General features: G+C 57.8%; 1 protein-coding gene across 7 annotated transcripts in view; it reads right to left on the reverse strand.

Moving 5' to 3' along the window:
* PRKAG2 (protein kinase AMP-activated non-catalytic subunit gamma 2) overlaps positions 1-24,911 on the reverse strand; it is a 196,361-nt gene that overhangs the window by 109,299 nt on the left and 62,151 nt on the right. For 4 of the 7 annotated variants that reach the window (XM_037131946.2, XM_053671958.1, XM_037131944.2 and 1 more), the window contains exon 3: positions 24,061-24,340. In XM_037131946.2, the coding sequence (XP_036987841.2) occupies positions 24,061-24,340 (280 nt within the window). Of the gene's footprint in view, positions 1-6,743; positions 6,883-18,483; positions 19,193-24,035; positions 24,341-24,911 lie in introns of those variants that run through there. The other 3 variants (XM_053671956.1, XM_053671959.1, XM_037131947.2) reach the window with 3 other exon arrangements.

The following is a 24,911-nucleotide window of genomic DNA, read 5'->3' on the forward strand; positions in this document are numbered from 1 at the left end:
AGGTCCTCGGCCAACGGGAACAAGGGCCCACGGCTGCCTGAAGGGCTGGCAGGCTGGAGGGGAGAGGGACCGTGTCCGCAGACGCACGGAGCAGCACAACGGGGCATCAACGCGCTGTGGGTTCCACTGCGTCTCAGAAAGGAAGGACATTCTGACACACGCTACAACGTGAACAAACCCTGAAGACAACCTGCTATGTGAAAGACGCCAGGCACAGAGGCACACACACCGTGTGACCCTCCCGTGTGAGGCACTAGACTGGTCAAACCATGGAGACAGTGGCTGGTGTGTCGGGCACAGAGGGTCAGTGTGGGAAGATGAAGACTTGATGGACGGGGGTGGGGGTTGCAGAACAATGCGAATGTGCTCCATGCCTCTGAACTGAACGCTTATGGTTAAAATGGTGCATTTTTACCATAATTAAGTGATGCCAAAAAACCAAAGGAGTGGACATACCCCTCACGGCTGCTGTGTGTGACTCATGGGGCGTGGGGGCTCCAGTGGGAGGGGGGCTCCCTAGGAAGGTGCAGATCCAAGGACCCCCTGCCCCCTGCCTGCCCTTGGCCTGTCCGTGCACAAGGGCTACCTCCCGGCTTATTGCTCCAACCACTCCATGGGTGGAGCTTACTTCTCTTTCCACCGTGTCCATGGTCTCTTCCGGCCGGAGTCCCAGGGCTCCGAGAGGGCTCAGCAAACCTCCCACCGGATGTTTAAAAACTCACCCTGCACTCTGCCTGGTGTGGCTCAGTGGACTGAGTACCAGCCTGAGAACCAAAGGGTCATGGGTTCAATTCTCAGTCAGGGCACATGCCTGGGTTGTGGGCCAGGTCCCCAGTAGAGGGCGCACAAGAGGCAACCACACACTGATGTTTCTCTCCCTCTCTTCCTCCCTCCCTTCCCCTCTCTAAAAATAAATATAAAATCTTTAAAAACAAAACAAAAAGTCTCCCCCCGGGCTGTGATAACATGCTGTGCCGGCCCGGGCTCAGAGCATCTTCACAGCTTCCTTTGGAGGACCCCCACCCCCGCTCGGCGCACGCAGTGGCCCTGTCCTTGCAGGCACCCCCCTTCCCAAAGCGGCCACCTCCAGAACCCTGCGTTCTTCGGAGGTCCACCAAGATACCAGCGTGGGGTGGGGCTCCTGATTCGAGAAGATTTTTTGGCAGTTTTCAAACATATCGAAAGGTTATTTTACTGAATGATTTTTAAAAACACAAGGAAACGCATGAAAAGTAAATACAAGTGTTTTCACGGGGGGCATGGTGGGGGGGAACCCCCCTCCTTCACTTCAGCCGGGCACCCGTGGAGTATTAGTTCCCTCCTGTCCACTCCGTGTCTCCAATCCTTTCAACTCCTTTTCATTCGACAGGATTTTGAGGTCCTGCACCACCCTGCTAATTAAGTCCACGACCTTGAAAGACATTTACAATCTCATAGAAGAATTAAGATGAAAGATTAAGAAACTGAATAGGTCCAGACGCAATAAGACTGTGTATAATTAAGTATTCAGTTCTGCGGTCCAGACGCTGAAGCAGAAGCCAGCCGAGCTTCAGAGCAATGGAGGACGTCAGTGTCCCTGCGGCCCGGGCTGGCCACCCCACCCCACCCCGCCTGCCTTTTCAGTGGCCGGTGAAAGAGTCCCCAAGCAGTGACGTCACTGCGCCTCGCAGTCCACCTGGGGTCTTGTAGCCCGCCCTCTCCTGCTTTGATTTTCTTTGATTTTTCTATCTGGGATGAAGGTGATCTATTTTTAGTGCAGAAGCGGGTGTGTGAGTGAGGGGTTGCTATAGCGACAGCTGGTGGTGACAGACCAGGTCCTGCTATAGTTCCCGGTCAGAAACAAACCCCAAACGCTGGGCCCACCAGGAAGGCTGTTGTCTCAGAGGCGTGAGCTCCTCCCTGACCCACTGGGGTCCCCGTCTGCTGTCCGCAGAGGGCAATGCCAGGCTGTGGGGCAGCCGGGTGACACCTCGGCTCCCAGGTTCAGAAGAGCTCCCGGGAGCAGTTCAGTGCTGGGCACGGGCAGGGGTAGGTCGGGTGCGTCCTGTGAGGCACTAGGTTAGGAATCCCAGGCCCCCCACACACACACACACTAACACTGAAGTCTCTACCCCGGTTGCATACATGTGTGCCAGCCGCCGGCAGCCCTCAAACGTGTCCAACAGAAAAGCTCGAAAACAATCAGGACTGTTCCCAGCCACTGCGGGAGCCCCAACCTGGAAACCGCCCAGGCCCCACGAGGGGGCTGCAGCTGTGGGCCCTGCAGGTGACGTCCGTGAGGGACCCTTTGTTACCCAGCAACCAGGTGAACAGATGGACCTCAGCCACAACCTCGGTCCGGCTGCGTCTCCCAAAGTTCAAGTGAGAGAAGCCAGACAGAGGGCAATCTTGCAGGGACCCATCCTATGAAGTTCAAAGCCAGATAACACTGATCTTGGGGGGCAGTGCCTGGCAGGGGGCGAGAAGGCTTCTGTGCTGGGACACTGCTCTGGGCCTTCTCTGTGCGGTGGTCACACGCACACATCCATACAGTGCAGATTCACCGCCAATGGTGTGCACATGTTTCTGTGTGTGCACACATTTCTGTGTGCATGCACTTGAGCAGAACTCGCGTGAGCAAGGTTGCACTGCGCCATGAATCCCATGTCAGAAGCATTCGGTGCTGGGAGAGTTGGAAGTGCTCATGGCGGGCGGGGACCCACTGGGAGGAGAGGCCCCTGGCCCCACGTGGGTGCAGTCGGTGCAGAGGCAGGACGGCCCCGGCCTGGCCGTCCAGGCGGGTGCACTCCCAAGACCCGCCGCCCGCTGTGGGGGTGATCCTGGAGAAGGGAGGCTGCCGCAGCAGATGGCCCTGAGAAGGGGGACCCTGGAGTGGCCACGGAAGGCGAGGGGTCAAGTGCCCCTTAGCCAGGGGGCTGGCCCACAGGTGTCGGCCTGAGGATACAGCGGCATGCGGTCCTTTCTGTGGCACCACCTGGGCTTCCGCTCAGAGTCATGGCCACAGCTGCTCAGAGGTCACTTCTAGGCCCCAGCCACTTCCATTGTCCATTCCGCTCAGCCTGGGCCACTCAGTGTGACCAGGCTGAGTCACCCAGGAATGAGAAGCAGAGAGGACAGAGGGGACTTCTGACTCAGTAGCCACCGTGACTCACGGCCGGCCTGGGATGGCGGCTGGAGGGTCAGTGAAGAATGAGGCAGAAATGACACTTTCACGTCACCTCAGAGGTCCACTCTGAACAGCTAAACATGCATGTGGGTGAGTGAACGTGGGGGTCTTTTGAGGCAACCCCCACGGGGACGCCGGGAGCCAGGCAGGCAGGCGGGGAGACCAGGAGGGGACGGGATGGACAGCAGCCTTCGTGTTCCCATTCTGCCCGCTGCTTGAGGCCGAAAGCCAGGGGCGCAAGCCCTCCGCCTACAGCACCAGGGGACAGGAGAGCGGGGGCCCGCGTGTACCTGGGTGCAAGTGGACAGGAAGAGGAGGCTCACGGTCACGCCCAGACCCACCCTTGGTTCTGGTCTCCTGTGTCACGTCGACTCCGGCGGCAGGGGACCGCGTGCCCCCTTCCTGGCGCTCCCTGGCTTCCTGTCTCCAGTGCCACCCTCAGAGGGACCTTCGAGATGGCTCTTACTTACCACTCCCCTCTAACTGCAGGGGGCAGGGACGATGCCTAATCCTCTCCTCATCTTCCTTTTCCAAATTTTAAAAAATCCTCACTTGGGGATATTTTGATTAAACTCATTTGGGGGAGAAAAGGAGAAACATCGACGTGAGAGAGAAACATCCATCGGTCGCCTCCCCTAGGTGCCCAGACCAGGGACCGAACCTGTAAATCTTGGTTCACAGGATGACACTCCAGCTGACCGAGTCACCCAGCCTGGCCCTTTTCCATTTTCACTGTGATTGCCACATGCTCTTGGTCACATAATCTGGGACTCCACTGACCAAAGGGGAAGCTTAAGTCAAAATCCTCAGTGTCTGTCCCATGGAGGGTGAGAACCAGAGGGGCACGTGAAGCTGGGCTGGGGCAGGAGTGGGGGTGCAGGGGGGTGGGGGGTAGGAGCTAAACATCGAGGCCCGAAGGGATGAGCTTTTCACGAATCAGAACGTCCACGGGTGTTTTACCACAAGGTGTGGCGTGTTCTAAATTCCGACGAGAGCTGCGTACTTCCTCACAGAAATGCCACCCATGGGCAAATACAGACGGACCCAGCAGGTGCTGAGCTGCCCGCCCTCACTTTCTGGGGTGGTCATTCTGGCCGTGTGCCTGACAAAGACGACTTGTCACCTGGTGTCGCTTGATCTGAGGACCTGCAGAGAAATCCTCCGAGGAAGTGAAATGTACCTCGTCCCCTGAGGGATTCCCACCTCCTGTTACAGCCGAGGAGACAGCAAGTGTCCCCGGGGAGAGACTGAACCGGCCACGGAAGCGGCCAAAGGGCCCCAGGAATCCACGTTGACCAACCAAGGACACTTGGTTTGGGGGAAGTGAGGATGCGTAACAGACAGACACCTTCACAGAGCTACCTTAGGGGAGGAAGGGGCCCCTCCACGGTTCTTTTGGCTACAGGAATAACTGGAGGAAGAAGAGGGAGGGGCCGGAAGGAAATTAAAAACACCACAAACTGCCATGGCTGGTGTGGCTCAGTGGATTGAACACCGGCCTGTGAACCAAAGGGTTGCTGGTTTGATTCCCAGTCGGGGCACATGCCTGGGTTGCACACCCCAATGGAGGGTGTGCAAGAGGCAACCACACATTGATGTTTCTCTCCCTTTCTTCCTCCCTCCCTTCCCCTCTCTCTAAAAATAAATAAATACAATCTTTATAAAAAACACATACCACAAACCCTGAAGCTGTGCTTGCTGGAGAAGAGGGAAAACAGTGAGTGGCTACTTTGGGGCCCATAACCAGAAATTCCATAGCGACTACATGTGATGCTACAAGGTGTTGGGATTAGAACGGCGGGTGAGACGCTGCTCTGGGGACAGGGTCCCTGTCCCTGACAAGCCAGAAAGTCCCAGAACAGGTGAGGGGGACAGTTTTAGAGGGAGGGACGGTTAGACTGGGCCTTAAAAGGTACGTAATGGGCAGGCCGGGAGCCAGGAGGCCACGCTCAGCGAAGGTCCTCCATTTCTCCTTCACCCGGTGCCTCCACGCCGGACACTGTCGGCAGGGCCCACACCGGCCATCTGGCCGTGCTCCGGGGTCCTCCCGCTCAGGGAAATCAGGACACACCTGGATACCTGGGCTCCGGTCACCTCGGCTGGCCTCAGCCTGCCTCCCCACCCGCAGAGGGAGCTTCCGGAGGGAGCCCTGACTCCCCCACTCCCCGCCCCGCGCTGGCATTTGCACATGAGCACTTGCAAAACTCGGTGGACATGCAAATATTATGTTTGCTCCCAGAAGTGTAGGGGCCAGGGTGACAGCCAGACTTAACACTTTTGGGGAGACACCGCCCTCTGGCCATCGAGAGGCTTTTAATAACGAGCCCGCCCGTCCCCATCGGCAGAACCTGACTGCTAGTTAAATAGCAGGTTCAAGTTTAATTCTAGGGTAAGTGAGGGTTTATTGCTTTATTACTTAGAGTGTCATCTTTTAAAACCATGTCTAGCAATCCAGGGCAGGACATCTGTGATTCCTCCCCGGGCAGGGCAAGGCACCGACCTTGTTTCTATGGGGATTCACCTTTGTGCCCAATTAGATACACATTCTAGTTCCTTCCTCCCCGAGACTGAAAACTTGCCGCGCTGCGGAGCTGCGCCAAGTCCTGGGCTCTCACGCCCGGGGCCTCCCGCATCCCACAAGGCCGGGTTTCCCATGGTGTTCTCTTGTCTTGCTCCCCCTCTTTCCCCCTTTTGCCACAGTTGCTTCCTTATGACCCACACACTGGATCACATTTCACTCACAGGACATAAAATCTGACACACCCCTTCCTGTCCCCTCTTCGCCACCCCTGGGTGTGTGAGCCTGTCCCATCGGACAGCAGGGTGCTCAGGAAGCGCCCGGGATGCACCAGTGGTGAGACCAAGGACCGGTGAACTCCTGTGCTTATAAAATGAAGCCTCCCGTCTGATGGGGGTGGTGGGTCTCGCAGGCGCCAGGAAGCTAAGAATGCCACACGGGCAGAGCCTTCCCCAACCCACAGGTCCCTGGACACACCCTGTTGGAGACGCTCCCCCAACCACTCCAGCCACAGTGGTCCTGACCCCCTGTCCGTGCAGGCTGGCGCGGGTCCCAGGGGACAGAACGGTGAGCTTTCCCCCAGATCAACCAGGTGTCGCTCCCTCCCACACACAGCCCGGTCTGTCCAATGGCCCAGCCCCAGGGTAAAGGCGGAGGTGGAATTCCTTCCCCCGGACCCCTACTGCTAGGTTCCTTCACACACACGAGATTCACTCCTAACAGCCAAAACCAACAGCTCCCACCTGTCCTTCCTTGTCCCCGAGCTGCTGGGTTTGCCTAAATGAACGACAGCCTGACAGGTCACTAAGCGCATTGGGCCAGGTGGGCAAGAGAGAGGAAGTGGCCTCAGAGAAAGGCACGTGGGGCCATTCAGGACCAGCACGGCCATCAATGAGGAAACACACCCATCCCTGCCTCTAACTGCTGCCTAACAGTCCCTGCCACAGTGGAAAGAGAGCTGCCCCGGCTCTTGCCCAGGAGTCTGCACACGCACACACACACCCCGGGTCTCCCTCCCCCGCAAGACCACCAGACAGGGCACAGAGGGCAGCGTCCTACCGAAGAGACCATGGGGCTCCGACTGGCGCCTCTCGGTGCTTCGGTTTGGCTCCTTGTGTTTCTTCTTTCCCCTGAGGCTGCCGAAGCGCTTCATCAGTAGCTGTGGCCACAGGAGCGGTGACAGGCGACCATACCAGGACGCGCGGAACCAGCGTCAGCCCCAGGTGGCGGGGAGCCAGGACAGGTGCAGCATCCGCCGGTCGGATGGCGTGGGGCGCCCCGCAGCCTCGGCCACCAACAGCTCAGAGACGCACACAGCCTGGGAGTCCCGGCGAAGTCCCCGGGGGGCACGGACGCAGGGTGGCCACGCTCGGGACCAGCAGCCACGCGACACACCGGGTGGGAATCCCCTGCCGCCCTTCCTCCCACAGAGCTCCGGCTGCAGCGGCTGGGGCAGCCCGCCGGCCTGAAGCAGCAAGAAGCCTCCGCAGCACAGGCAGAACCTCGCCGTGGGTTTGTTTATGGAGTGAGGGCCAGCCTTGCACTGAGGCACGCCCCGGTGTCTCTCCTCCTTTACGTTTAAAAAAGGAGGGAAGACCAAACAGGCCCAGGGAGCACCGGCCCGCCGGTCATGTGCGGGTCTGCAGATGTCTCTTTAAAAAGACTGTAAAAGGAAACCGCACTGGGCAGACAATCCTTGGCACCAATTGGCCGGAGCACTCTCCCATTATGACATGACATCACACAACTATTTTGATTCATGTGTTCCAAGGGTCAGGAGGCTCCGGCTGCTTCTCACTGGAGGGGCCACCTGCCTCGGGGCTGGAACCTGGGGAGCCTGGTTCAGCTCAGCCTCCTTGAGTCGGAGGAAGCAAGCCCACCTACAAGGGGCGGGGGCTTGGGGCCCCCTGGAATTCACCGGAGGGGACAGAGAACTGGGACCTTGGACTTGCTAAGAACTGCAGAGTCACAGAGCTCAGAAGAGATTTTTAGAGAGGATGTGGTCCAACCCCCTTCTGGGACAGATGGGGAAACTGAGGCTTGGGAGGGGCGGTGGCCCGTCCGAGGTCCCGTAGCGTGTGGTTCTAAGCCAGACTCCTGATTTAATGAGACAAACCAAAGCGGTTTCAGTGTGTGTTTTGCAATTATGAAACAAACTTTAAAACCGCAAGACAGGGGAAACATTTTCCCTTTTTTTTTTTTTTTTTGTGAAGTCCTCACTAGGCTCCAGGGAAGAGAGGGGATGTGCCAACTATAGTAATCTTGAGAAAGTTTCCTCCTGTCTAGGGGCCTCAGCCACCCCCTCTGTGAACCAAGATGAGATGGGGGCATGCTAGTCTGCTTCCCAGAGTCTGAGTGTCTGGTGGCTGAACGGTCAGGGCACTGCCCCATTCGTGCTGGCACCGATGGACAGACCAGCGGCCGGTCTGCTCTCTGCCGCCAGGATGCCCGAACGCACACGCCCAAGCGGTCCCGCCCTCCGGGAGGGTTCCAGTGACTTAGAGAGATGGAGACAAACTGCTCACCACTACCAACTCCTCTCGAAAGCTACCTGTGATGAAGGGCAAGTGGTCAGAATGGACAAGTGTCATTGGGACAGACGGACGGAGGGACAGTCACACGGACCAGCTTGGAGAGCAGAGCGGCCCTGAGGGCTGGAGGGCCAGAAAGAGGAGAGAGGCCAGGCCAGGCCAAGACCGCCCAGGGCGGGGCCTGACCGCCAGAACCAGTAGTAAAGCCCTCTGGCTGGGTCCCCGGTGTAGGAGCAAATCACCTCTGCGCTTGATTCCCTGTGATAAACGCCAACAAGGACCACGTGGACGGTTTCGGAGTTTTGTCCTCAGAGTTCCTTCCTTCCTCCCTCCTCTCACCTTCCCTTCCTTCCTTCCTTTCAGATCAGTTCAGTTCTTCACAGACATTGAATGTTCGATTTAAAAATGAAGCCTAGCCCTGGCCCAGTGGCTCACTTAGTTAGAATTTCATCCTGAACAACAGAAGGTTGCAGGTTCAATTCCCAGTCAGGGCACGTACCTAAATGGCAAATTTGTTTGACCCTGGGTAGGGAGCCCGTATGGTAAGCAACCAATTGATGTTTCTCTCTCACATCAATGTTTTTCTCTCTCTCTCTTCCCGCCCCTTCCTCTTTCTCAAGTCAATAAACATATTCCTGGATGAGGATTAAATAAGTAAATAAACCCTGGCTGGTGTGGCTCAGTGGATTGAGCTCAGACTGTGAACCAAAGGGTCACTGGTTTGATTCCCAGTCAGGGCACATGCCTGGGCTGTGGGCCAGGTCCCCAGTAGGTGGCGCTCAAGAGGCAACCATACATTGATGTTTTTCCTCTCTCTGTCTCCCTCCCTTCCTCTCTCTAAAAATGAATAAATAAAATCTTTTAAGAAATTAGTAAATAAACAAAGCCTAACTGCTTTAGGAAAGGACCCCTAAACAGGTGTTCCCCTAAGAAAAGAAAGGGGGGCATATTTCACAAAAAGGAGAAGTTTTTATCTAAGTCAATGTAATGCTCTTGTCTTAGACAATCAAGTATAGGGCAGGAGAGAAACATGTCAGTGTAGCGACCAAAAGCGAATGAAAATAAACCACCTCAGAGTCACGCCCGATGGTTCTGTGCCCGGCATAGGGCCACTCACTCACCAAGTGGTTATTAAGCCTCCATCCGAGGCACAGGGCAGTTGCTGATGGAGGGGATCAGGGTCATGAATAATTCGAAGGCATTCCCGTCCTCTAAGAACTCCCTTTCCATGAGGAAAGTAACAACTCCCATCTGTTGAGTGCCTTCTACCTGTCAGGCGGGGTTCGAGTCACCTCACAGTGATTATTTTATCTCACCCTCCCTACCATGGGGGGGGCGGGGCGCGGGGGGCGTGTTAGTACCAGTGCTTTATTTATGGGGACTCACTTCGAGCCAGAGGTGCACCCTGACTGGGATCGGGCAGCTAACAAGAGGGGAGACCACGGACTTGACCCTTATTTATCTGACTCTAACTTTAACATCTCCCCAGGAACCTTAGTTTCACAGACACATGCAGGCCAAAGTCCGCCATCAGCGAGGCAAGAGGTCAAATCCTACTCGTGTCAGAGGGCCATTGGGGGCTGGAGGGATCTAGAAAGTTTGAATGCAATCCCTCTTGTCACTGTAACCTTCAGGCAACAGAGAGACACACGGCGTTTGAAAGTCTCTGTCCCCATCATAGTACATCTTGTGACATGGACTGGCCGTGGGGGTGTCTGTGCCAAGCTGACCTGCGCACTAGGTGCGTGTCCCAGGCTCTGCCAATGCCCCACAGACCCCTATCCCTCCTGCGGATGCACCCGGGGTGCTGAGCACAGAAGCGGGAAGACACCTTGCTCCCTCTGTCCCCGGGGCCAGAGCCACTGCAGCCGCCCAGCCCGGGCGCCGCTCTGTTCTGGGAGCAGCCGGGCCCCGACCTCCCTCGTCACTCGGGGTCGCTGCTGGGTGCGGAGACGGTGACCGGGTGTTCTGAAAGGAGGTGGTGGCGTCGGCCTGACTCAGCAGGCACCTGTGCTCGGCACACACACGCTACTCTGCCCACAGGATGGCGAGGAGTCGAGAGCTGCATGCAGTGCAGCTTTAAGAGGCAGGTGAGGACAAATGCAACGACCTCGAGACTGCACACAAACAAAGCCCCAAAGAGACCCAACTACACCAACACGCACTTTTTTTTTATCCTCACCCATGGACATTTTTAAAATTGTTTCTAGAGAGAGCATGTGCCAGGATTGGGGGTTGAATGCCCCTAACTGAGGATCAGAGAGCTCTCACAGGAGCGCTCCCCCTTCCTGTGTTCAGTCTCCAGCAGCCGACGGTCCCAAATGCACGAGCGGGGCGTCTGCACCCTGCCATGACTCACGGGGTGTTCTCACAGGGTGCTTTCCACCCCCGGGGACCTTTTCTTGAAGGAGGGAGGAAGTACTGGCTCCCAAGACAGACTGAATTTCCACACCCCTTTCAAAGGGACGGGTGTCTCTGCATCAGACGTTCGGCTCTCTCGGCTGGCGCTAGGTCCGAGCTCGGAACAGGACCAGGTCACTGGGACAGCAGACAACTCCTCATCCTTAGCGTGTCCCCTGACCCAGGGGACCAGGCTCCCGATCACCATTCTGACTCATTCTACGTGGTCGGAAAGGGGCGGATTACAGGTCACACCAACCGCGTTCTTTGTTCCTGTTGCTGTAGTGACTCTAGTTTTCCAGCTCTCAAGCCACACGTGACACGGAAGAGCACTTTCTGGAGACACTTCACATGGTGAGCTCACGTCTTCTTATTCTTTCTTGTGTGAGTCTTTGGTCCCCAGACAGAGGGACAGCTCCCACCTCGTGGGGACGGGCACTTAGCAAGCGGGCTCCTCGCGTGGAGGCAGGACAGGGACCGGAAGCAGGGTGAGCTCTGCGCTCAGCCACCTTGGGGGGCAGCATGTCCCCCCGGGGGACTGGGGGGTGGCGGGGAGCCGGCGGCACGCCCGTGCTGTGGGCAGGATGAGCTCTCACAGTGGTGGAGAAAGACCCTGTGACCCCAAACTGCGGGTAAATCAGCTCCATTGTTGTGCTTCCTCAGCCGGTGACCAGGAGGCCTGTCCCCACAGCCCGACACAGTCATCTGGCATCCCAGTCACCTGGTTCCGATGCCATGCTTCCGGCTGCAGCCCCTCCCAGGACTTGCCACCTCTCTGTGGCAGACACCACAGCTGATGCCCAACTTCTGTTTGTCACCCCCTCTGTCAGACGCCCGGCCTGGCCGTGGGTGGATCGCCCCCGGCAACAGCCCCCTTGGAGCCCACGCTACCTCCAGATTGCCAACTGTATTACAGTAAAATTGTAAAGGCCCCAGACCTTCCTTATTCTCGAAGCTGCTCCGGTGAGCGTGAGGTGCAGAGCTGCCCCCGGGCTCTGTGCAGGGGGCGCAGCCAGCATGGTGGGGCCCCCGTGCATTTACAGGCTTATCCCAAAGCACCTTCCTCAGCCGAGAGGCAGGGAGGCTGGCCATTACTGTTCAACTTAAGAAATAAAAAAAACCAGAGGTTCCGAGAGGGTGAAGGATTCGGCCAAGATCCCCCGGGAGGGAGCCCAGTGGATGAAGTGGGGCTTGGTCCCCGGTCCACTGGTCCCCCGTCCAGGGGCCTGGAGGACCCCGGGCTACCCCTCCTCTGTCAGGATGTCGACAGAGCAAATGGGGACATGTCACCCGAAACTTCGCTCTGAAACCGTTGAGGATCATGGGACAGTACCTGAAAAGCCCCAGACCTCCGCGGGGCCGCGGCCAAAGGCAGGCCGGTTATGTAAGAGGACAGGGGGGGCCGAGCCCAGGGTGGGGGCCCACACGCGTTAGCACATCTTCTGCCAACACCCTCCTGCTGGTTGCAAAATCCTGTGTCATATTTCACGGAAAGTTCTAAAGGTCGCCGTGGTACTTGACTGGGAGTGAGATCCTGTGTCACCTCCTTGGGGCCTTCCAAGTCCCCTCCCTGGAGCTGCTGCTTGAGGTGGCGGTGACTTGGAAGAGTGCCGCCCCACCCTGACTCCGGCACCTGCGTCCGCTGGCACTTCCCACGTCACCCAGCACACTCACAGTCACACATAACCTTGGTGCCCCGGAAGCTGGAGTAGAAAGGCTCTTTGAGTGACAGGCGGGGGGGGGGGGTTGTTTGCCAAAGACAGAGCCCCCTCGACTTGCAGGCTTATACCGGTGACGCCTTTTTAGAATACAGAAAAGTACAAAGTGAAAACCCATGGCAGTGATTATTTTTAGCATATCCAATGTGGCACCCCCAAAATATGAAGTCCAGAAACCTCCTTAACATCTGAAGGGGCACCAGAGGCCCCATGGAAGGGCTCAGTGGGGGCCTCATTTAATCCCTTCAGGTGGGCCCTGCAGTCCCTGGGGGTCTCCATGCCAGACCAGGGGCCCCCATTGTGCCAGAAACAGTTGACAAGGACCTGCTGCGAACTGTGAGTTTCAGAGCAGCCCCCACAAGGCGAGCCTTGGACTTGAGGGCCATGGAACAATGGCTTTCAAAGGCTCTGAAGGTTCTAGAAGCTGAGCATCTGGATCCTTGTTTCATTCTCTCTAAGTTATGTCTTGGAAAGGCCAAGTGCACAAGAGCATGCAAAGCCTGGGCAAGGGTCAAGACCGCGATACCTCACCTGCTCCTCAGAAAGCTGGAGTGCGGCCCACCTGGGCCCCCACCTCCCAGCAACCAAGCCCAGCTTCTGCCTCCCGGATCCAGGGCTCCCCAAGGGGATCCCCGGCTGCCCTGGTGCTGCCTTCACCTGGAGACCCCTGGCTCAGACGTGAGGCCCGAGCTGCCCTTTGTCTTGGACCTGCTTCTTCTGACCAGTGAAATATGGCACGAAATACAGGAACAGTCACGTTTAAAATAACTTCAGTTGAGCGCAGCACCTCAAAGCAGTTCAGCTTCACTTATCAGGCACATTTCTTCGAAAGAGATCAAAACACAGCCCGCGCCCATCTCACAGGGGCTCGAGGAAGTCACAGGGGCTAAAATAGCAAAACCGCCCTATTGGCTGCAGAGCATTCGACACCTGCCATCGTGGCCTGTGCAGGAAGACACCTCAGGGAAAGCTGCAGTGCGGCCTCCGTCACTGAGCTCGGCCACTGCCCCGCCAGCTGCCCAGGGCTCTGCATCAGGACAGCGCCGGGGGCGGCAGCTCTAACCAGCCAGCAGGGAAGGCACCTGGACTTGCACGGGAGCCCCACAGACGGGGCAGCTCCTCCTGCAGACCCCAGATCTGAGACCTCAGACATTCACGGCCAACACCCTGCTCATCGGCCAAAGCTCAAGCTCGAGTATTTTATTCCTAAATGAGGAGCCAAGGGCCTCTTCCTCCTAATGACGTCCCCTTTGGGACCACGCAGAACACTGGTGATTGCGGTGGGGCGGGGCACTGCTCACGGCGAGAACACAGACCACAGAGTGAGTCTCCGGCACAGAAGGGGACAGAGTGTAGTGACTCGGGAAGAGTGTCAGGGGTCCCTCAGTATTTGAACCTGGTCTTGGCACTTGAGTGGTGGCTGGATACACGAAGGGGGGTCACGGGCCAATCTGTTTAGGACCCCAAAGCATCTATAAAGAGTGAAATTATATTTAGTATCTTCCGAGTGAGAAAACCACCCAGTGTCTACACATCTAACCCTTAAAAAGATTTATGTCCGGGTGCTAAGTGGCTTAAGTTTCAGACATCAAGAAAGTTCACTTATGTATATGTCTGGCTCATGTCCTCGGGCTGACAAAATACAAAAACAATAACCAGTAACTTAGATTGTTCACTAATTCAGAGGGGCCTTATCCCAAGTTAACCCGCTAACACCTCCCCACCTCAAATTCTTCTCAATTCAAGGAGGGCGGTACTGCCCCCAGGGGCTGAAAATGGGCCCTGGGGGAGGGGCAGTGAATTCTTTTTATACCTAAAGCACAAACACAGACACACACAGTGTATAAATAACACATCTGTTGCCTCCTTGTACAAATAGTACATCTATTTTATTAAAATTGCAAGGGGGTGAGATTAGAAAAACCATCTAAAATGGCTCTCTTTATAAAAAGAAAAGATCGATTAATTTTTAAAAGGAGCTAGAAGGGAACCCGGGGAAGATGTGGGGAAGTGAGCCTTTACCGCCCATCATAATGGACACCACCGGACAAGGTTTAATAGCCATAAACCATAAAAGAGCTGAATACATATATAACTTAAAAAGGTCCCTTTTGGGGTTTGGGTGGAGGGTCAGCTAACCCGGAGCGAAGGTCAGGCTGCACAATGACCGGCCTGTGTCACCTAGGAAACGTTGGGGACTAAGAGAGACTGAGGGGGGAAAAGGACAACCCAGAGCAGAGCAGGATCAGGGATTTCTACTCCCACAAAGCGAGCGACGGAGACAGCTTCTGACATGTAAGTAAGGTCTGTGGCTCAGTGCAGACACTCATATCCATGTTAACATATAGATTTTTAAACTACAGCTAGGGGAACGCCCTAGTTTGTGCAAGAGCTACACTGACAGATTTAGGAACAAGGGAACATTATAGCTGCAACTTTCTCTGGCTGGTTTAGATACGTGTCAACGCACACTGATCTGTGCTGAGAGGGCAAGAGAGAGGCCATGGTCAAAGGCAGTAAAACGTTGACGCCGGGGAATCTGGGTGAAAGGTACCTGAGAATTCTTTGCATGTTTTTGCAGCTTCTCTGTAAGTTTGAAATGGTTGAGATAAAAGGAATTTTTCAAAAGGAATTAAGAAATAAAGTGGGCAGGGCAGGAAGGCCTCGTGGGTCGGCATCTCCTTGGACGGGGCCCCGGGGCTCCTTTCGGTGACATCTGCGTGACAGCCACCAGAGGGCGCCCTCCCCGGGGACCGTGCTGGGTGCCAGGCAGCATAGCTGGGCAGAGCGCTGGCTGGGCTTTTCAGGAAACTCAGATACCAGGCATACTTTTCCTTTCTTTGTGGGCAGGCAAGACAGGTCACGTTCTTGTGAGGTCTGCTCAGCCCCAGGAGTCAGGCTGCCTGGATCCAGAAGGCTCCAGCCGTGGCTGGTCAGTGCAGGGCCCAAGGCCCCGGCTGGGACAGAGCCGGGGCGGCTCAGGGGGCTTCTGTGGCCAACGGGGCACGCTGTCTGCCTCAGGACTGAGCAGGGGAGCACAGCCAAGCCAGGGAAAATCTTATTTAGCCAGGGCCAGGGTAAAACTCACCGAACTCTGGGTTCTGGCAACTTGTGGGGAAAACCCAGGGCCACTGGTACAAGTTTCCAGAAGCAGGGCAGAGTGCCCGCCCCAGACCTGACTAGTGCCACCAGCGCACAGGCCGGGCTTAGTCCCGCCTCACTCTCGCAAATTCATTCGTCCACTTCTTCCTTCCTCATTCACTCCTCCTTCCTTCAAAGGGTCACCATGACCTCAGGTCACTGGAGGGGAGGACTGAGGGAGGGGCACCTGCTGACCTCAACAAGAGCCGCAAGGTCCCCCAGCGGCAGACTCTGAAAAGAAAACCGACATGCAGGACACGTGTGTTAGGGACACGCATGTTAGGGACACACTGGGGATCAGCATCCAGGACAAGGCATAGAAGGAGGCAGGATGGGGCTCAGGACAAAGTTGAGGCAAGGACGCTCAAGGGGGCCCTTACAGAAAGTTCCGGAGTTTGGATGAGCCCCGCCCTACCCCAGAGCGGCTCTGCTTGGCGTCTGGGGCTGACCTTCCTGGCTGGCCTGCGGCCTGGGGGTGGGAGAGGCCTAGGTCGGGTGACATCTCTGGCTGTGGCCACAGCCCCTCTGTCCCCACCCTGCCACGCAGACTGACCTCCAGCCCTGCCAGGCCACTGCTGCGTGCCCCTGCCCCCACTTCCCTGCAGTGCGGCCTCCTGCAGCCTCTCCCACCCAGGGAGGGCTCCCTCCCTCGTCTCTGGCTGGCATCCCAGCTCCTCCATCACCCTCAGCCACTCACTGCATTAAGTGCTGTCTGCTTCAACCACACAGAGGGTTGCATCCTGCGGGTGGGATCCTGACTGTTGTGCACCATGAATGGGCTCCTTGAGAGAAGCCAGGTTCCGCAGAGAAACCAGCTGAGGGTGTCAGGCCCAAACGCCGGGGGCCTGAGACCACCAGAGTGGGACAAACAGGCCACCATGGGTGGCTGGCTGATCATGGGCGATGACCACAGGGAGGTCTCAGCACCTAGAGCCCCTGGCATATGAAACAAAGCTTTACAGGGTCTGAGTTAAAGCCTCAAAAGCCGGAGTTCATTCCTCCACGTGCAGCACAAAGCCTTTGGCACTTTATGGGGAAACAGGCTTTTATTTGGAAAACAAACTCGAGTTGCTGGGAGAGAAAGGAAGAGCTGCCTACAGTCCAATACAGAGACGGAGGGAAGGACCAGCATCTTACAAGTTAAACTCAAACAGCTCACCTGACACTCGAAGACACAGAGCCACAGACAGGGCGCGGTGTGAAAGGAACCGAGGTGAGGCTGACCCAGTCCAGGAGCCCAGCCCTGCACGAGAGTCCTCGTATCCTAACTACGAGCCAAAAATGAGATTGACTTGGGTGTTCCAAGTGCACACGAGCTCAGCCTTCCAGCATCCACCACCCCACATCTCTGGCCAAAGCCCAGTGTGTCCTTCCCCCCCTGGCTCTCTGCTCCCTGAAAAGTTCCCAGGCTGACCAGCTTCCAGCCGCTCCAACCCCGCCCTGCTGCTCCTGACCATGTAGGGCGGTGTTTTCCTGAGCACCCGCCGGGAGTCCCGCTGTGTGGGTTGGAGGAGGCATGCTCGGAAAACAAGCAGGCGCAGGATGGAAAAGAGAAGTCAGGGCCCAGGGCAAATGTTCCAGGAGAAATAGCTTTTGGCCATACGCAAGCTGGATTACTACAACTTGCATTTCTTGCAGGTGGCTTTGGACAAGAGCATTTCAAACTGTTGCTGTGACCAGCTGTGTGTGTCCCTCACTGGTTGACGAGGACTCCTGGGCATGCTGTCACCTTCTTGCCTGTCCTGCAGACAGCACGGCCGTGACCTACAGTAGCCCTCGGTGTAATCAGAGTAGCTGGCCGTCCTGGTCAGCAATTTTCAATGCCTTTTTTACGGGACAACCAGGCAAGCCGCCTGGCCAGAGCTGGATGCCCCTTCTTGTGCAGTGTGGGGCCAACTGGAGAAATGCACCCCTCCGCCCCCGAGAGATGGTGCTGCATGACCGTGGGGTTCTGGGAAGAAAACCACTTCCGAAAAGCGTCTGTCACATCTAGTTGTTGATACGAGAAACCCCTTCTTGGCTATGAGGGTGTTGACTACGCCCCAAGTACGTGGCCTTGAACTTCTGGCGGCACACCTTATAGTCTGAATTCCTGCCCCAGACCTTCCCTGACAGTTGGCTTCGGTCTGAGAGAGGAGGGAAAGGACACGGGCACCGCAAGAGGAAGGAGCAGGCAGGGAGCTCGGGGGTCCCCAGATAACTGTCCCTCTCGCAGTGGGGGACTGAGGGCCAGCCCTTTCCTCGCCAGTTCCGGGCACTGTCATCTTTACCCAGATGCACGCACCCTCCTCCTGGATCCCCAGGGCTCCTCCCAGGAAGGAGGCTCTGGCTGGTGCTGGGGACCTTGGGGAGCTTGGGAGAGTGGGGGGCAGGCACGTGACACGTCAGACCCACGATCTTCCAAAAGACGGACGCACGGCCCAGGGGAATGCAGATTGCACAGACACCCAAAATAACAGCCACGTTTCTGAGCTCAGGCGAGCGGCCCACGGCAAGTACAACCTCGTAAGGCTCTCTGGAGAAGGCAGGGCTCCAGGGGCACTGAACGGAGGCGGGAGACCACCGCGATAGGTCTCCGGGCCACACCTGTAGCCCCCGCTGGTTCCCCAACGTCCATCTCTGCTACCTGTCACCACAGGGTAGCCACACTGATCCCTCTGTGTGCAAGTCATTCATTCCCTCAGTAACTCTGTCACTCAGCAAACACATAAAATCCTGCCCCGGCCTGTGAGGCCCCACCTAGCTGCCTGCACCTCCCTGGGCTGCAGCCTACAGCCTCACAGGTGTCCCTGCTCAGAATGTGGGCGCCAACCTGCCCCACCCCTGCCGGGCAGGCCCAGCCCCCCACACCCACCTGGCCGCCCCCTCTCATCCCCACGCAACTGCCTCCGCATCGGAGCCCTGCCTGAAGCAGCACCACCCCCTCACCCTGCCCCACTTCCGTACACGATGCATATTCCTCACTGTCCCCTCTCCCTGGAATGTTGCCCCACGAGGGCGGGGACTCACTGGCTCAGGGCTGCGACCCAGTCCCTGGCAAATGTGTTCAGCATGAGGCGACTTGAAAGAGCTGGGTAGGCTGGTCAGGTGTGAGGGGGACATGTCTCCTCCGTAACATCAGCTTTCTTCTGTTCGGCAGGTGCATGTAAAGGCAAATGTCCCAGGCTGGACACACCAGGCAGGAAGGGACAGGGAGTCTCCGCCCTGTCCCCTGGGCAGGCCCACCTGAGGCCAGCATCAGGCTCAGCAGTGAGGCTACATCGCCCCCTAGTGGTCACTCGGCCAGGAAGGGCAGAAAAGGCCAAGGTTTGCTGAGCCTGGCCAGGTAGGTACCTGTCACCTACAGGGGAGACACCTGCTCTCTCCCAGCTTCCGATGGTGGCCGGCACCCCTTCACGTCCTCAGCTGGTAAACGCACCACGCCAGTCCTCACCTTTGAAATCACCTGGCATTCTCCCTACATTGCCATCTTCCTGCAAACACCGGTCACACTGAATCAGCCCCCACGCCCATGCTGGTTAGACTTTACCTCAACTAATGACACCTACGGTGGCTTTACTTTCAGATCAGGTCACATTTAGAAACAGCAGGGGTTAGGATGTCAATGCCATTTTTTTTTTGAGGGTTCACACTTCAACCTGTAACTGTTACCATAAGGATGAAATGAGATTGTGTATTTTTATAGTCTATGTAACTGTGCCTGAAATCAACTCTTTGTCTTGCCTCGTTCTCCCACTAGCCCTGGCCCGAGGACTTGACAGCGATTCCCATCCGACCCCCGCGACCCGGAGGCTGCCGGCATCAGGGGCCTCCCTCACACGCAGCCGTGGTTCTGACGGGCTGTCGCAGACAGAGCTCACAAGGAGGACCATTCCTCCAGCGACTGTGATATGCAGAGATCTCAGGCTCAATTTCACCCCCTTCCTCTGCGACACCCGTGACTCAGCCCTCACCCCTGGAGGGCGTGGGGGCTCACCACCACCCCTCACACAAGGGCGGGGCAGGGACAGGGGCCGCACTGGCTGCAGACCGGAGTCCTGGGTCTGCCCTCATGTCACCATGGCGACACAACTGCCCTCACGGGAATCAGGCTCCCTTTGCTGCGAGAAGATGCTTGTCAAAGGGGCTTCTGCAGTAAACCCCGTGAGGTGGGAGACCAGGACGGGGTGTGCAGGGGGCTGAGGCCACGGCCAAGGTCACTTTCTGGGAACCTGTCTCCTCCTCGAAGGGACTCAGTGGTGGCTTCTCAGGACTTTTTGTTCCAGGGGGTTCTCTCTCCATTCTCTTTCAAACAGGGTCTCCTGGCCGCAGCCCAGCCGCCCGTCAGCAGGCGCCCCACCTGGGAGACAGAGGCACCGGGCGGGGGGGTGGGGCCCAAGGGTCCTGCTGGGAGGAAGAACAGAGGGAGGTTCCTCTGTGCCCCTGCTGGGACTCTGCTGGCTACAGACTGTGAGCCTCCCAGCCAAAATGATTCAGAGGGAAAGAAAGGGCCTGTGTTCCCCTAAGAACCTGGCGCTCACAAGCCTGGTGCCGGGATGTGGGGACGGCCGGCGCCCAGCGGGCGGTGGGCCAGCACGGCCAGGCCAGCCACAAAGACCGGACTGCTTCGGAAGCAGCCGGGGAACAGCCGTGGCCCACAGACCTCTGTCTGCCCCACCGGGACCTCTGGTAAGCCCACGTCCAGCAACATGCTTACCCCAAAGGGTGACCTCCAGGACATGGGGCCTCTGGTGCCAAGGCCAGAACCCCATTCTGTCCCCAGGGGCCGGTGCTGGGCCCCCCTGGCTGTCGTGAGTATTCTGAGTAGCACCCCAGGTTAGACGGCCGTGAGGGGTGTGAGGGTAAGGAATGGAGATGGGGGCAGCTGATGCCTCAGAGCTGGTTTACGCCTTGTCGATGCATTTACAAGCCCGGCGTCCACTCCTTCGGTCTTCGGGACAAGCGGCGTGGCCCCACTGGGCTCTTGGGACGCAAAGGGAGAGAAGAGGGAAGAACCCTGGAGAGAAGTCACGGACACCTCAAGCTGAGCAGGCGCAGTCCTGCCCGCCGGGGGCTAGAAGCTGGGGCGAAGTTGCTCTGTAAAGGACCGAATGGGTCTGGCCGGTCCGAGCAGGGCCAGGTCTCCCAGCAGCCTGAGACGGAGGAGACGGCAGGCGGGCCTGCGCTCCCCAGGCAGGTGGGATCCAACGGCAACCTTCGCGGGAGGTGGCGGCCGGCGGGGCCTGGCGGGGCCTGGCGGGGCCTGGCGGTGCACGCGTTTCTTGCAGAGGAAAAGTGGGCAGATGGTTTCCATTCATTCGGCCAGAAGGTGAATGGCCGAGTCCTGCCAGGACGCCCTCGGGGAGGCCTTCAGAGGGGCAGGGTGGGCTCTCGGGCTGGGCCTGTATTCTCCAAACACAGCCACGCTCTTTAAACGCATCCTTCGTGTCTGCTTGCCCCGTCCCTCTGCCCTCACCACGGTCCCTGGGCTTCCCGCTCAGTCTCGCTCTCCAAACTCCAACCTGCCCCCGACTCCAACCCACATCCTCGAGTCTCCCTCACCCGCCCTGACCCGCCCCCTCCCCCAGACAGTAAGTCCGTCCGCCCCTCTCTCTGCGGATTGCTGTGCCGGAGCTCTGACAGGCAGGCCGCAAACGTCCACGGACGGCGAGAAAGGCAGGAGCCGTTCACTTCACATGCACGAACCTGGTTTTGCCTTCATTCCATAGGCCGACACCCCAAGATTAAGACGGCCACCCACTTTTGGGAACGTTTAAGTAACATTTGCTTTGTTCACGATAGGAGGTATTCTGGTATAAGAAATGAGCAAGGAACGCCTCTAATTTTTCCCCCCCAAAGGGCTAGTTTAGTTGTCCGATCGCTGGCTTAGCATCCCGGAAACGCCCCCCTTTGCAGTGGGGCCTCGCCAGCTGGGTGGGACGTGGATCCGGGAGTCCCGCTGCCCGGTTCAAACCCCGGTTCTGCCACTTGCTGGCTGTGTGGTCTCTGCCCCAGGACTTGTCCCCGCAGTGCCTCAGTTCTCCCCTTGGATGAAAATGGGCAGGATACTACTTCATGGAGCTTTTACTAAGATTAAAAAAGTCATCACGTACAATGCAACTAACAATGCACGTGGCAGGTGTTTATAACTACCCACGATTATTCAGTACAGTACTTACAGTATCATGATTATTGTCAGTGACTAGGGAACAACGTTTAGTACCATGAAATGAAATCCTGCTTTTTTTCATTTTTTAAAAATTACTTTTAGAGAGAAGACAAAGGAGGAAAAAAGAGAGGGAGAGAAACATCGATTGGTTGCCTCTCACACACCCCATCAGGGGACCTGGCCGGGAATTGAACCAGTGACCTTTCGATTCAAAGGCCGAAATTCAATCCACTGGGCCAACTAGCCAGGACAGAATTAAATCCTCCTTGAACAACAGATTGGCCCAAGGTCCTAGCCGGGCCGAGGACACTCTGGGATGAGCCGTGTAACACGGGACGTGGAGAGACACGGAGACGAGGAATTCTCTGAACCCCGTGGAAAGGTCCATGAATTCCTGCCTCCATGCCCCCACCCCCGGCTGCTGGGTTCCTCCCCTTCCCGAATCCTGAATGGTCATCTCTTCCTCGAATTCTGTAAATACCCCCAAACCCTCCCACAAAATTGGCTTTCTTGTTGAGCGAAGAGGCGTGAAAGGAAAAGGGACCGAAAACGAATTCAGAAATAAGGCTATCAACACGCCCCACTCGGCCCCGCGCACGGATTTGCTTCCCAGATTCCCAGCAGGCCACGCCGACAGGGAAGACCAAGGGGTTTCACGGTGTGTGTCCACTGGAGACAGAACAGCCCCGGTGCTCAGGAGCCCAGCTAGTCCTGGTGTCCACAGCAGACAGGAGTTCTCCCCGGGGCCTCAGGTAACAAACAGCGTCTCTGAGACATCCCTGCGGGGGGCACGGCGGGTCAAGGGCTGTTTCTCAGCCTGTAGGATGCTTCTATAGGCTGACGACGTTACTCTCAAGCTCAATTTCACGAAATGAGTTCTGGAGCAGGGGGAGGCGTAGGGGGTCTGCACCATCTCAATCCAGGAACGGACCGAAGTTGAGGAAGAGCAGGAAGACCGTGTGCCCTCCATGCTCACCGCGGTCCACGATTACAGAATCGGGCGGCCAGAGACCTGACGGCCCCCCCAGGGAAGTGGGGTGTGTGCTCCAGCTGGACTCAGGCCCGAACCTTCCCATGTCACCCACAACAGGGCTGGGAAGGGTTGGTTTCCCATTTAGGGAGAGTCAAGGTCTTGGGCTCTGTGGTTCAAGGGTAAGAGCACGAGCCGGCGTTCTGGGCCAGGCCCTCCCTCGCCTGCTCCACACTCACTGTGATGAGCAGCCAGTCATTCCACAGCCTCCCAGAGGCCTGTCAACAGCAGGGCTCCCCGGAAGCTAAAGGGACACCTCACCAAATCGCCTGCACCCAATCCAGCACATCTTATAAGACAGACATTTGAAACCGGGTGTTTCCTGGCCAAGGACCTTGGTGAGCTTTTGAAACCACTGAACAAAAAAGATGGGGAGTGTGGACCACTGTTTCCCTTCTTCTGACCCACCGTCCCACCTGCGGACTCCCCCAGACCACCGGACTCGGTGTCTTCTCTGCCCCTTCCCCAGGCCGGCCGCCCGGTGCCCACCGGCCCTCTACATCCCAGCCCGGGATGTGAACGGTGGGCCTGGGCTTCTCCCGCCCAACCCGTGTGCCGGGTTGAAGTGTTCTCCCCAAATTCGTGTCTTCCCAGGAACCCCAGAACATGACCTTATTGGATATAAGGCTGCTGCCAACGTAATGAATTAAGGAGAGAAAGGAGAGAGACGGCCGCCTGCCCTCGTAAGCCACAGAGATCAGAACTGCTCCCCGTGGTCTGGCCTCCCAGGTCCCTCCACGCTGACCGGCAGGTCTCCATGCCCAAGCGGCCTGGGGATATAGGAAGACGCCCCAAACCTCTGAGGCCCAAGGGCAAGTTTCCCAAATCACCATCTTCCTGAACAGGCACTTCCCACGTGTTCAGAAAGAGTCAGGGGGAGGAGGGGAGAAACTCAAGTTGGGAGCGTGCCTGGTGGATGGACGGCACTCCACAGAGACGACGCTGCACTTGTATCACAAATACTCATGATCCGAAAGAACTCTCTCTTACACGCTCACTATCTGTCAGAAAGACATCGCTCAGACCCCCCAGTACGGGGCCATAGGCTCCGGGGCCTTCAGCAAACCTGAGCAAGGGCTGGGCCCCCCTGGCCCTGGGCAGGGACACACCCCTGCTTCTCAGAAAGGGCTGGAGGCCCGGGCCTCACCGAGGGTCAGATACTCACAGCTCACCCCACGGCCCGGGGCCATACGTGAGGGGTGAGTGCAGGGAGGAGCCGCCAGGTGGAACCAACACTGTTCCAGAGAGAGACCTGTTCCCAAGGACAGACACAGATGTAGGCGCTGAGCGCCAACCAAAAGCCACGTGGCCAGCTTTGCTACCCCTGTAGGTGGCACGGTGGCCAAGTGGCCAGAGGAAGGTCCCCAGCAGCCCGGCACCCACCTGGAAAAGAGCATCAATGTCTTACTTTTTCGGGAGCGGGAGAAGAACCTGATGCCGCCCGGCGAGGTGGACGAGCTGGAGGTGGGGGAGGACTCTTTGGACGAGGAGCGGAAGATGCCGCTGAAGCTCATGCGGCGGGGGGAGCGCGGCGGGGACTCCTGGTAGGAGAACGGGAACACGGTTTTGGGGGAGCTGGGGCTGGTCTTGGGCCGCGCGGGAGCCGACACGGGGCTGGAGGGCCGGTGCTGGAAGCCTCTGGAGAAGAAGCCCTTGGAGGGGCTGACCGAGCCCAAGGGGCTGTCCGCCTGCGGAGAGAGGGACACACGGGTGGGCTCACTCGGGCCTCGGCCCTGCCCTGGACCTGTCAGTGTCATACCCGTCCCTGCAGCGGCCACCGTCACGGAGCCGCTCCTCCACGGCGCCCCACCTGAGAGACAGCCCTAAGCCCTTCTGCAGACAGAGGCGGCCGCCACGGTCTAGGGAAAGCACCGGACCCTCAGGCTGGTCAGCGCCACCCAGGGGCTGAGGGCCTCTGCCCAGCTCCCTGCAGGGGCTTCCTGGAGGAGGAGGGGAGGACAGACAGACAGGCGGTGGACGTGGCTCAAAACGACGTCCTCGCCCCCCATCCCCTGCCCCCTCTAACCTGCCTGCAGGTCTGTCCCGGAGACCGCATGTTGGTCCTCCCGGGTCTGACCGCCCCAGAACAAGGTGCCGCCCTCTTCAACTGAGGAAACAGACCTCTGCAATCTGAACACAGGGGCCCAGGCTGCCCGCTGAGGGTCCCGCACTGGGAGGGACGTGTGTCCGCCTCCAAGCTACTGTGTCACAGAGAGGGCGGGGCAGTTGGCAGGGCAGGAGGGAAGGAAACAAGGCTGG

The sequence above is a fragment of the Artibeus jamaicensis genome, unplaced genomic scaffold, assembly GCF_021234435.1.
Source record: "Artibeus jamaicensis isolate MK-2021 breed Jamaican fruit bat unplaced genomic scaffold, CSHL_Jam_final contig_718, whole genome shotgun sequence".
NCBI lineage: Eukaryota > Metazoa > Chordata > Mammalia > Chiroptera > Phyllostomidae > Artibeus > Artibeus jamaicensis.